The sequence below is a fragment of the Parus major genome, chromosome 1, assembly GCF_001522545.3.
Source record: "Parus major isolate Abel chromosome 1, Parus_major1.1, whole genome shotgun sequence".
Classification (NCBI taxonomy): Eukaryota; Metazoa; Chordata; class Aves; order Passeriformes; family Paridae; genus Parus; species Parus major.
In genome coordinates, this window is record NC_031768.1 from 6,620,643 (window position 1) to 6,632,919 (window position 12,277).

At 42.5% G+C, this 12,277-nt stretch overlaps 1 protein-coding gene across 1 annotated transcript in view; it reads right to left on the bottom strand.

Annotated features, from left to right (window-relative positions):
* LOC107212436 (amine oxidase [flavin-containing] A-like) overlaps window positions 1–11,796 on the bottom strand; it is a 32,925-nt gene extending 21,129 nt beyond the window's left edge. The window contains exons 1-3 of the mRNA XM_015645679.3: window positions 11,682–11,796; window positions 1,556–1,650; window positions 126–263 (exon numbers count right to left, since the gene is read on the bottom strand). Of these exons, the coding sequence (XP_015501165.1) occupies window positions 126–263; window positions 1,556–1,650; window positions 11,682–11,727 (279 nt within the window). The 5' untranslated portion in view covers window positions 11,728–11,796. The remainder of the gene's footprint in view (window positions 1–125; window positions 264–1,555; window positions 1,651–11,681) is intronic.
* Between the last annotated feature and the right edge of the window lie 481 nt (window positions 11,797–12,277).

Consider the following 12,277-nt stretch of genomic DNA (forward strand, 5'->3'; position numbering starts at 1 on the left):
ACACTTCAAGCAGGTGCTTTCTGGATTACTAAGGGTGAGTTTTAAATGAAACCCTTTTGATGACCGTCAGTAATTTCCAAGTTTTTGGAAATTTGGGTCCCTCAGCATGGAAATGCAACACTTACCCCTTTATGATGGAACATATGGCCCTCGACATACACTTTATAGGTCTCCACCCCCAGCTCTTTCGCCAGTCGGAGAATCCGGTTTTGGGTAGGTCCCACATAAGATCCACCAACATCTACATAATTCACTTTATCGTTCTGTGGAAAAGAATACAGGAATCAGAAGCTGTGCAGGAAGCTCCTCAGTAGAAACATCTAGAAGCAGAAAGAATTATTCCATGCTGAACGTGTATGGAATGTATGTGTATGACATTCAGGAGGAATTTGTTCATGGAAAAGGTTGCCAAGCATGGAAATGGGCACAGGGAGGTGGTGGAGTCACTACCCCTGGTGATGTTCAAGAAATTCATATTGCTTTTCTTGTCATTGCAAAACATTTCTGCAGCTGAAACCATCTCCAGCATCAAGGCTGGTTTTCTCTCCCCAGATACCTGCCTAGACTTAATGCTGCAGGTGCTGAGCACTGCACTGCAGTTTTCCAGGAGATTAATCTCCTTCCCAGCACTGCACTCCTTGGCTCCAGCCTGCTGCTGTCTGGACAGGGACCCCCAGCCATGCCTGCCATGAGAGGTGCTCAATGCACCCCTCAGACCAGCACCCCACTCACTTGGGAACTGGGAAGAAGGCAGAAGGTTTCAGGGATGCACACTATTACAGACAGTAACTCTTCTGAGCACTGTTTATAGTGAGTATTTTAAGCCTGGCACTCTCAGTGTCACAGAAGGATGGTGTTTATGCTCCATGTTTCACACACAATGATTTCTGCTGGAACACCACTGTTTATCTCTGGCTCCCCAGCAATGGCATCTGACATAATTTACACCTCCCTCAATTCCAGGATGGGAAGCAGAGGTAATGTCTGTATTACATTACCCTGTGCCACAAGTCACTCTTCATTTCTTTCATTTATTTTTTTTTCTAATGGCAATTGAGATGCTGTTCATTTTTAGAAGAAGGAATGTTGCTTCAGATAATTTTAAAACATTTTAAAACATACATCTATGCATAATGATGTCTGGCCCTGCTCAGGCTGCTTCTTACACAGCTCTAAGTTATCATGCCTGTTACAGAATGCAGAGGGAGATGGGAAAAAGAGGGGTAATTTTCTGACACTCATGGTCCCAGATGATGGTTTTCAACACATTATTGAAGTCTAGGTAGACAGTATTAATTTTTCTCTCATCTACTAAGCCAGTCACTGCACCTTAGAAGGCTGTCAGGTTGGCCAAGCAGGAATTCTTGGTGAACACATGCTGACTGATGACTTTTGGACTAATCAAAGAAGCTCTGTCACCTTCTGAGGGATTGAGCTGAAGCTGTAGTTCTCTGAATCAAAATAATTGCAGTTCCCTGCGTCAAAATAACAGGAGTGACATCTGTCACATCGTAGACCAGCACAAGTGAGAGTCCACATCCCATGAAGCACTTACCCTGATAGTGAATGTCCTTCCTCCAACTCTGTCCCGGGCCTCAAGGACCACCACACTGACCCCAGCCTCAGACAGCAATTTGGCAGCTGACAAACCTATCAAAAAAAAAAGGAGAATTAAAGCAAGTGGCAGCAATCAGCCACATTAATGGTCAAAAAATGGAACCTAAGCTTCAAGGTCAGAGATTTCAATAGACTGCTCCCAAAAATCCCTGGGAGAAGTTAGGAACTTCACATGGCATCTCACCACAGAAATCATGTGGCTGCTGCTTAGCTGCACATTATAACCACTCACAGCATTCACAGGCTGAAGCTTCCTCCTTGGGTTGGCATTTTGGCCTTTTAAAAGCAGCAAAAGATCAATTATTAAGGTCTGTACACACATCTTACTCTTCATTTGTGCAGCCTATGGAAAGGCAGCAGCCAGTTTGGGGGACTTGCAGTGCTACAGTGACATCAATAAAGCTCCTCTCCCACATCAACCCCCTGCTCCTCTGCTGTCCCTTGTCCTCATTCACATGCAGAAGGAAAGTCTGCTTCACTGTCAGGATTCATTTTCAGCAATGGAGTTTGACCATGACAATCAAACAGGCTGCATGTAGATACTTTATAAAAGGAATTATGGTCTCAGCAAAAATCATCTAATTATGGGACTTTGTGATGGAGCCACTCTGGAGACAACTGAAATTCGATAGGACAGGAGACCTCTTTGCTTCTGACAGATGCAAGCTGAAATTGTAAAAAGCAATCATGAGTTGGTGAAATCAGATTATCCCACAGCCCTGCAGGCCAATTTGGCACTGAAGCATTGTTTCTTTGGAGTTCTTTCCCCTCCTTAAGTACACAAAAGGCAGCCCTATTGATCAGAACTTCCAGGATAGCCTGCAGGCAGGAGTAACCATATTACACTCATGTTTATTACACTACCTTGAAATGTGATTAAAATCAACTGCTTGTGAGCCTAAAGAAGGCATGTCTGAAAAGACCAGAGGAGAGGAATCATCCTGGGAAGAGTTAAATATACTCCTTTATTCTAAGGGCAATGCAGAATTGACCATAAACTTCTATGCATAGAAACTTTTAATGGGAAAGTGAAATGCCATTCACTGGAAACCAGAACTGAGAAAGTTCAAATGTCTTACATAGACAGAAATTATATATATAATTTTCATACTCATCTAAAAGTGACTTTACACCCTTGAACCATATTCTTCAGATTGCTGCTGGAGCAGAAGTATACTTAATTCTTCCATCTACTTAATATTCTAATTTTTTTAATTGCAAGCCATTTTTCAGTGGAGTGGATATCTTATAAATTGATCTAATTTATTTCAGTGATAATTTTTTTTCCTCCATGAAACTCTAGAAACAATTATTTTCTAGCTAATTATTTAATTTGTTGAGAGATGGTTTCTCTTCCTCCCCAACATAAATGTAGAACTCATAAATCTGTGATGTTGAAAACACATACTGCAATATTTTCTTACAAATACATGATTTTTTATATGCAGAAAAATGAGATTTCAAAATGTACAGTGGGTTTTGTCACAAAATAGTGGATATCCTACATACATAAAATAAAAGGCTGCATTATCCATTCTGTGTAAATACCACTGGACACTCAGACATGAGTGGGTAATTCTTTTGTAAGAAAGTTTACTGCAGATATACATGCCTTGAAAAAAATGAACATGAAGCCTAAAAATGTCCAGCCTAGGTATGAAAAAAACCAAAATTAAATGCAAACCTTTGTGCCTAAGAACATAATTTAATGCTGAATACAACAGCTCTATTCCTGCCACAATGGTTTAGGAAGAATAATGGTTACACTGGACTGAGTTGGAGTTGGAAGTTAAGTTCACTACTGGATTATAGCTTGATTATGGGATATATCCAAATAAAGAAGGGCTGCTAAGGGATGAAGAACGTGTTGTAATGTGCCTCAGGTTCTCTAACCTGCTTGCCTGTTAAACTTGTACTCCAGATTTACAGGTGGTTAAGTTTCATTATTGTTAACCCAAGGGTCATCTGAGAAACTGGTTCAAAAAAAGAAAAAGGCTTTGAAGCTTCATAGGCTGGGAAACAGCAAAAAATAAAATGAGACAGCAATGGCTTACTGGGAACTGGGAGAGGGCATGACTCACAAGTAAAAACAATAAACAAAATATGTTTATTTAAGATTACTACTGCACATTTATTTGCTCAAAGCATGGAAACTATTTTCTTTGAAAACAGAGAACTAGGAACAACACCCACTCACAGCATCTCCCTGTCTATCCCCATCTCTGTGTGTTGGACCCACCTCTTTAGCTCCATCCTGGTGAGACTGAAGTGCACCAGGTCCAGGTGCTTCCACAGGTTTGTCTAAAGTACAGGTCATGAAACCTCCGTGCTTTTTACACACAATTAAACTCTAAATTGACTGCATATTTACCCTTCATCTTCTGCATAACTTGAGGTTTCAAGACTTTTGTTGCTGTTCCAGTATCCTGGACAGGACTGGACACCAGAGAGTGACCATTTGATTGATGGAGTAAGAATGAGAGAGGAAGGAGTGAGACCTTCTCCTTTCCTGCTCCTTGCCTCATCCCTGCCTGCTCAGCTCCCCTCAGGCTGCATGGAGCCATCCTCTCACTTCCTCCACACCATCTCCATCCCAGAGGACATCACGAGCCTCAGCACTGCCAAGGAGCAGGGAAGAACTTGTGGATGCCCCATCCCTGGAAGTGCTCCAGGCCAGGCTGGATGAGGCTTTGAGCAGCCTGGTCTGGTGGGAGGTGTCCATGCCCATGGCAGGGGTGGGATGAGATGGGCTTTAAGGTTCCTTCCAGCCCAAAGCATTCCTCACAGGCACACTATCCCAGGCCAAAGGGAGCACAGGGCTCGGTGCTCAGACTCAGACACCGCAGTGTGTGACCGTGCTGCAGACACTCCTGTCACAGCTCAGCCTGTCACCTCCACCTCCTCCAACTGCAGCCTTGAGAGAAAGCTGGAAACCACCCCAAAACACTGGACAAACTCCTTCTAGATATCCCCCTAATCCCATGAATTAGAAATACACTACTTGCCTCAGCAAAATGGAAGGAGCCTGCCAAAACCATGCCTCATTTGCAGTATCTGGCTGTGGAAATTCACTTATTGTTAAATGAGAACAAACAAGACCAGACATCCACCACAAGGGTTTCTATGGAAATCTTACAAGCAGCTCCCTTCCTCTGAAGATGCCATGCAGGAAAGCTCTGTTCCTATTGATTTTGCAGTGCTATTAAGGACTCAGAATTGCTGCTGCTACAGATCATTCTGTGGCTGCTTTCATCCCAGAAAACTGTAATAATCCTACCACAAGCAAAGCCCTTTGAAGTTCATCAAAACACTGGGTATACAGTAAAAAAAAAAAAAAAAAAAAAGAAACTAAAATGAATGGATGCCAGCCTGCAGATTAGAAGACACACCCCACGACTGAAACATAAGGATACTGAATAATACTGAATTTAGTAATACAACAAAACCCTACTTCTACCTCACAGAGAAGAAAAGTTCACCTCCACAGGTCACAAAAATCACTGGGACTTAAGAGATTTGAACTTGATTCCAAAGGAGTCCTGTACTGTGGAGAATGGTTTCCTGTTTTGTAGGGAAATTATAAGAGTAGATTTATGAGGATAATTCCAAGTTGTCTCAGTGCTGGGGTTGATACAGGACACATGAGCAGAGATGAGTTCTACAGCACAGTGATAGTTTTGAAAAATTTACTTTATTGGAAATTTCGTAGTGATTGCATACTTTCCAAAATCTAGGCTCTGTAAATACAGAACTTCATTAGAATTCATAAAATTCTTATTAATCCACCCTAGTGTACATGGTATTGGGTTAGCCACATTGTGAGAAAGATGATTAACTCATTACTGTAGTCTGCTAGCAGGCTTTAATTGAGGAAATGGGGGAAAATCTTCCTGTAAAATCCCAACATTTTTCTGATCTTGAGTGGGGAACTAATTCTCAGACTTTTTTTGCTCATTTTTCTAATATGCATCAGAGTAAAATAAGATAATTGGCAATAAGTTACTATTGAAGTTCCAATGTAATGGCATTCTAATGTTGTGATTATTTTTACTGTTTCATTGATGGAAAAACCTAACAATTGAGTAATTGAACCTGGCAATGACCACCTTAAAATTAGCTCTCATTTTTCCTGCGAGAAATCCCTTTGGCAAGTAAAAATGAACCAGTCAATAAGAGATGTAAAACATTTCTGCCATGACCATAGGGTAAAATCTCCCTTTGTCACCTCTTTATTCTTCTCCTGTAACCACAATTACCCTTTCACTGGAATTTTTGTGTGCATCATAGTGTTTATTTAAGTTTTAAAATATAGTTAAAATGTGCTCAGTTACATCAGATTGACCAGAGCAGCCACTAATGGGCAACAACACACAGAAAGCTGAGAATGAAAGATTTGTTTCTGTTCACTGACTAAGGATTTAAAGATTCTCAGTTGCCACTGAATATATGTGTAAAATAAAATAAAACAACAATGCTATTAATTCAGTAACAGCATCTTAAATCCATACAAAACAGCAAGAATACACAGTGTGGATCACAAGTCTACATTTATTTCAGTGCTGCCTAATACCATAACATCACTCATTTTCTGCTTGTCAGAAACCGTGTTTTATCTTGCCATACTTCCTTTCACACCCCTTCTTGTAGAATACTTGGTACTGGAGAGAGATTGAGTTTATGTATTTTGTCATTTTCAGGTAAATGTATTTAATTTCTTTTTCATCAGTATTTTTTCCCTTCTAGGAAAAAAAAAAAATCCACTTGATTCAGCAAAGATCTTAACCAAAAGAGAATAAATATTTTTTATTACAGAGTACATTGTCCAAAGGAGACCAAGCCACTTACTGGTTTCAATGGCATCACTGTCTAAATGCTTCCTACAGATCAAGCCTTGTTCTGAAGGGCACAAAGACAGTTCCTCATGGACAATGTTAACAGAAATACAGTGGGCAGGAAGAGGGAATTCTATCCTAAGAATGAATCTGTTCCTCTACACACCCACTGGGATTTTCATGCCCAGAGCTTCTTGCAGTTAACATCCCTTCCCCAAAGTAATGCCCTCCCCCAAAACAAAGGCAGAAAAAAGTTAATAAGCACAGGGTAGGATATGAGGCATCTTTCCTCCCATTACATATTAAAATGAGCAGTTAAAATGATGACAGTTTGATGCCACCTTGTAATGGAAACAACCAAGGTAATTACACACATTTTATGACTATTGACAATTTTCTTAGTGCTGTGTAGAATTAATTCCTGTTACCTAAATGGTGACCTTCAACTAAAAAAGTATGTGAAAAAATGTTGCTGCTAAATTATGTCATCACCACAAATACCAATAACAGTTATTCCCAGAAAAGACATCATGCCTGTCCCATGCCTGGTTTTGTAATGCTAGGTTATTTTCAGGGATCTGTCATAAGCACTTGGCTATTTCTTTTGCTGGTTGGGGCAAAAAACACTCATAGGATTTCAGTAGCAAAACAGCAGAACACATTATGAACAAGAAGGCAAATGGAAATTGATATTTCTGCTTATTTGCAATTATTGTATAGAGCATCCATTACACTTTGTACAGGGCTCTGGGAGTTTTGTCTCTGCTGTAAATGTTTCTTACAATGACAGTCAGCTTGCTAGGAGTACATTGGGAACTCAGAGCTCTGTGAAACATTGTTATTTATTTCTGCATCCCCAAAAATGGTCTTTAGGAATCTCTGGTACTAAATGACAACATCATCTCTGATTATCTGCTTTCTGGCTGGGTCCAGAAAGAAGGAAGGAAGGAACTGGGTAAGTGGAACCCAGCACAGGGCAAATGCAAAGCGAACAGAGAACACATTTTATGAATCAAATATTGCATTCCTATAGGTGAAATCCCAGGTAAATACAGAAGTAACAGTAGAGGGGAAAATAACCCAAAACTATTGAAAACTAGTCCAGATTTGCACAGGTCAGACTGATTCTGTCTCACACCAACAACTGAGTGTTTGACAGTTTATCTGACACCACCACCCACCAGCAGCCTGGCGTGCTGTCAAAACAAACAGGGCAGTGTACAACAGAAGTGGTGCTGCCAGGATGGCAAGCGGGGAAAATCTGCATTTCCTCATTATTCAGCCTTTCTCTCAGAGCCCAAAGCCAAGGCGTAGGTAGCTCCAGGGGTAAGGCTGTCGATCACACTCTGTGGAGCTGGAGATGCCAACACAGAGTGCTTCTCCACAGAGAGAAAAACAAAAAAGTCTTAATAATGTATCATATGTTTTATTTCTATATAAAGACCAATCACTACTATTTTTACATACAATTGTTTTCCAACAATTTGTGGCCCTTGGACTCCCCTGTAAGTTCAGCAGAAAGCAGTGCTGTTTCCTGCACATGGCTGGGAAATCTCAGCTTTGATTTCATGCACCCACACAATCTCCTTGTTTCTACATAAGAACAAACATCTTTTTCACTGGAAATAAGAACTATCCATGTCAGCAAATTATTGTCTTAAGTGTAAGATTCAATTACATCTCTTTTTCCCTTGTGTTTTGTACTTGTAACACAATGTGCTGAAATTTCTTCTAAAAGATATTTGCATACAGCGTTTTTTGGACTTCTCTGCTTCTGGACATACTTCTCCATATCTGCTGCCTCTCTGGTTTACATTATGTAGAAAAACATTATTAATTCTCCATGCAATCTTCTGATAAACTTGTCTTCCACATGAGGTGAGGCTGGCACATGAATATACTCCCATGAAAAAACTTAAGGTATTTTTCTTACATTCTTTTTTTTTTTCTTTTTCCAAATTTGGAACTATTTAAGCTTGAATTTTCAGGGTGTGTTTTTCAGGGTGGGGTTTTTTTGTGATTCTCTTCTGCTGGAAAATCTTGGTCAAAAATGACCATTATTTCTTAATGTCTAGGGAAAACATATTCTTTGATTTTGAAAAATCATGCCTTTTTTTAATTCCTATTTTGGACACTGCGGCAGCAACTTGAAATTTGGCAGGGAGGTAACCCTGGAGTCAACATAGCATATTTTGTTTGTTATCCATGTGAAAATATGCCCCAATAAGGTCAGTTAGAAAGTTTTCTGAAATTACATGTCACAGGAATCATTTTTCAGATCTGACAAGCTGAAATATCTGAGGTTTCTCTCAAAACTCTCTGTGCATTTATTGCTGTCCAGTTGTTAATGAGCAGTGCCTGAGGACTGACTGAGCATCCAGGACCTCCTTACAACATTTTGTGCCATCAGCTTGCTGGGTTTCAACAAACACACAACCAAGTAAAATCAATCAAGTCAAAATCAATCCAAAACAACACTCTTCAGTTCAGTAGAAAATGCTATAAATAGAAAATGGGAGCAATATTCAAGCCATACAAATTCCCTGTGGGTATGGGGAAAGTCTTTAACTTCAGGCACCAGTTTATTTAATATGCTTGGGTATAAAATGCTGTAATCAATATTAAGTGTATACAGGGGACCTTATCTATTAAGAGTGACACAAACGTGCCTGGGGCTTTTACTGGCCACAATCCACATTTTTAACATGCAAGACCAAGAGGAAAGAGGAATCTATCCCAACCTCTGCACTCCCTCTCTGTAGGGATCCAAAGGCACTTGCTGATGAAGCCTGGGCAGTTTGCCTGTAATTCCATGGGGTACAGCAGGAAAATCTCAGAGGCAGAAGCCACCCAAGCAGAGAGTTCTTCAAAAAGCTTCTGCTTCCAAAAGCACTTTTTGCAGAAGCTCCCTCCACGCCTAAACTGCAGTTCCCTACAGGCAGAGTGGATTCTGTGTCCTGGGAATGACCACCTCAGGGTGTGCCAGGAGCATGGATGAGCAGAACATCCATCAGGCTTTGTTCAGAAATTGCCTCTCAGGACCATGCTTTGCTCTGAGGAATACACAACTCCAGAGCTGCCTGTCAGGATTTGAGCTTCATTTCACAAATAGTGGACAAATATTTTTAAAAGCCACAGTGTCACTACTGGGAAGTTCACACTTAATAAGCACCTTGCTTACACCTCATCCAGATTTCATGTATTTCTAGTAAAGAAATAGTTTATCCCAGATTTCCTATCCTTTCCTGTATTTAAAACACAGTAGGAGAGGAGACAGAAATCTCACCAGATGAGTCAACTGCAAATTCAATTTCAGAGTTACAAACAGCAAGTCAAGACTGGAGTCAGAGATGTTGAGAGGAAATCCTGTCCATACTGGAGCATGATTTACTGTCTATTCCATCAGAAGCAGGATTCTAGATACAGATTACTTTTTTATTGTTTTTTAATACCAGAAAGCAGCACTGTCTAACCTCTTGCAGAACTGAGGTGTAGGCATATTGGTACAGAAATGGTAGTGACAGAGAAGCTGTGAGAAAAGCAAAACAGACCAGAGGCTGATCAGACTTTAATCCCCAGCTATGAATGGCAGTGTAAAGATGGATAAATTATTAAATGAGGCATTTATTGTCTGTCTGTTTTTCAATGTCTGTTTTCTCAAAATGGTGCCTGTTCTAATTCATAACAGGCAAACACTAATTTTAATGCCACTGGCATAGGGTTTCCATTGGCATGAAAAATGCTCCTGTACCCCAGGAGTGCTGTGACATGTTTATTTGCCTTTCTCACGCCACCGACAAATTTTTGGGGACTGTGAACATCATGAAATTTTCTGCTTGGCTCCATTTCAATCCTCACACCAGGTTTTGGTCCAAGGCGTAGGTGTTACAAAGTAACTTCGTGTTTTTGCACTAGTGAGGCAAGATACTGCATAGAAATACTCGAAGCATTTTCTGAAACACTGCAACAGGTTTGGGACCTGGAGGAACGAGGCACCCTGAAGGGAACAAGAGCTTCTCAGAGCTCTAAAACCCATGTTAAGAGGATGTTGCCATCAGCTGCACACAGAATGGGTGGCAATTCCCTAAGGACACTTTGTGTGTGCATTACAGGAACCCTAAGGATGAAGACCAAATGTCTCATGCTAGCAGGAAAATTACCAGGCATACGGTAAAACTAAAAAGCAAGGAAATCTAGATTCAAAGTCTTCCTTTCTGTTTAGTGATGGTACAGATTATTTGCATCTCTATATATTCACAAATAATTATTTAAACAATTACTGTTCTTTATGTAAATGAAATAACATAATTATGTAAACCATCTACTGTTTTATGCATTAATTCACCGCAGATTACACCAAAGGAAAGCCTCTGACTCGCTCTCAGTACTGGTAAAACCTAACTTTGCCCACACCAGTAATGGCTGTAACATCATTGAAGTCACACAATCATAAAACTCACCTTTTCTAAAGCATTAGTGTAGTGAGGGCTGCCTAAAACCTGAGACCTGGCCAAAGCTGCCAACACAAAATTGACCTGAGGGACAACCTAAACACCAATCTTCTCCAACACAGCAACATTCTCATTGTAGGTAACATAAAAATAATTCATTAACGGTTTGGTTTTTTTTTAAGCACAAGGATGAGAGGCCGTGAAGCAATTGCTGGTGTCAAAGCAGATCTGAAGAGTATTTTGGGAAGTGCTGGTGAAGTGTGAGGAGTCCATGGCACTTGGGGAATCGGGCTGCCTCCAGAACAGCTCACAGCAACCAAACCTAACCTAGAGATACTCCCAGATGTTTATTCTGCAGCGTTTTTCCAAACAAAACAACTGCCACCGCTGCATGGGCAACCTGAAAAAACCACGTCAAAACAGCATCTTTGTGGGGATGAGCAACCCCAGCCCGTACCCCCGTGGCCCTGCCGTGTCCCGCAGCCGTGGGCTCTGCCGAGACACTTTTCCCTCCAGCCTCCTCCCGACGGGCAGCGAGGCAGGAGCAGCGATTTGTCCCCAACACAGCGACACGGATCGTTTCCCCTCTCCTTCCCCGAGCGCTCCTGAAGCCCCCGTGGCCCTGGCGCTGTGCCCGTCCATCGCCACCCCCGCGCCACCGCCCGGCCCCGCTCCGGGAGCGCTGCGGGCGGGATTCCCGGCGGGATTCCCGGTGGGATTCCCGGTGGGATTCCCGGCGGGATGCCCCGCGGGATGCCGCGCCGCTCCCCCGCCGGCCCACCTGAGATGCCGCCCCCGATCACGATCACGTCGTATCTCTCGGCCATGGCGCTGTCCCCGCTGTCCCTGTGCCACCCCCGGCCACGGCTGCGGCTCCGTCCCGGCCCCGCTGCTCGGACAGCGCCGCCCCGCCCCTGGGCGGGGTCACACCGAGCTTCCACCAATGGGCGCTGCCTGAGGGCGGGGCCGCGTGTGGCCACGCCCACAGCGCTTGGCGCGCGGCTCGACGGGGCGAGGGGTGCTCGGCAGCACCGGGAATGAACACCGGGAATGAACACCGGGAATGAACACCGGGAATTAACACCGGGAATGAACACCGGGAATAAACACCGGGAATGAACACCGGGAATATACACCGGGAATACACACCGGGAATGAACACCGGGAATAAACACCGGGAATGAACACCGGGAATAAACACCGGGAGTACACACCGGGAATACACACCGGGAATGAACACCGGGAATACACACCGGGAATAAACACCGCGAATAAACACCGGGAATGAACACCGGGAATACACACCGGGAATAAACACCGCGAATAAACACCGGGAATGAACACCGGGAGTACACACCGGGAATAAACACCGGGAAT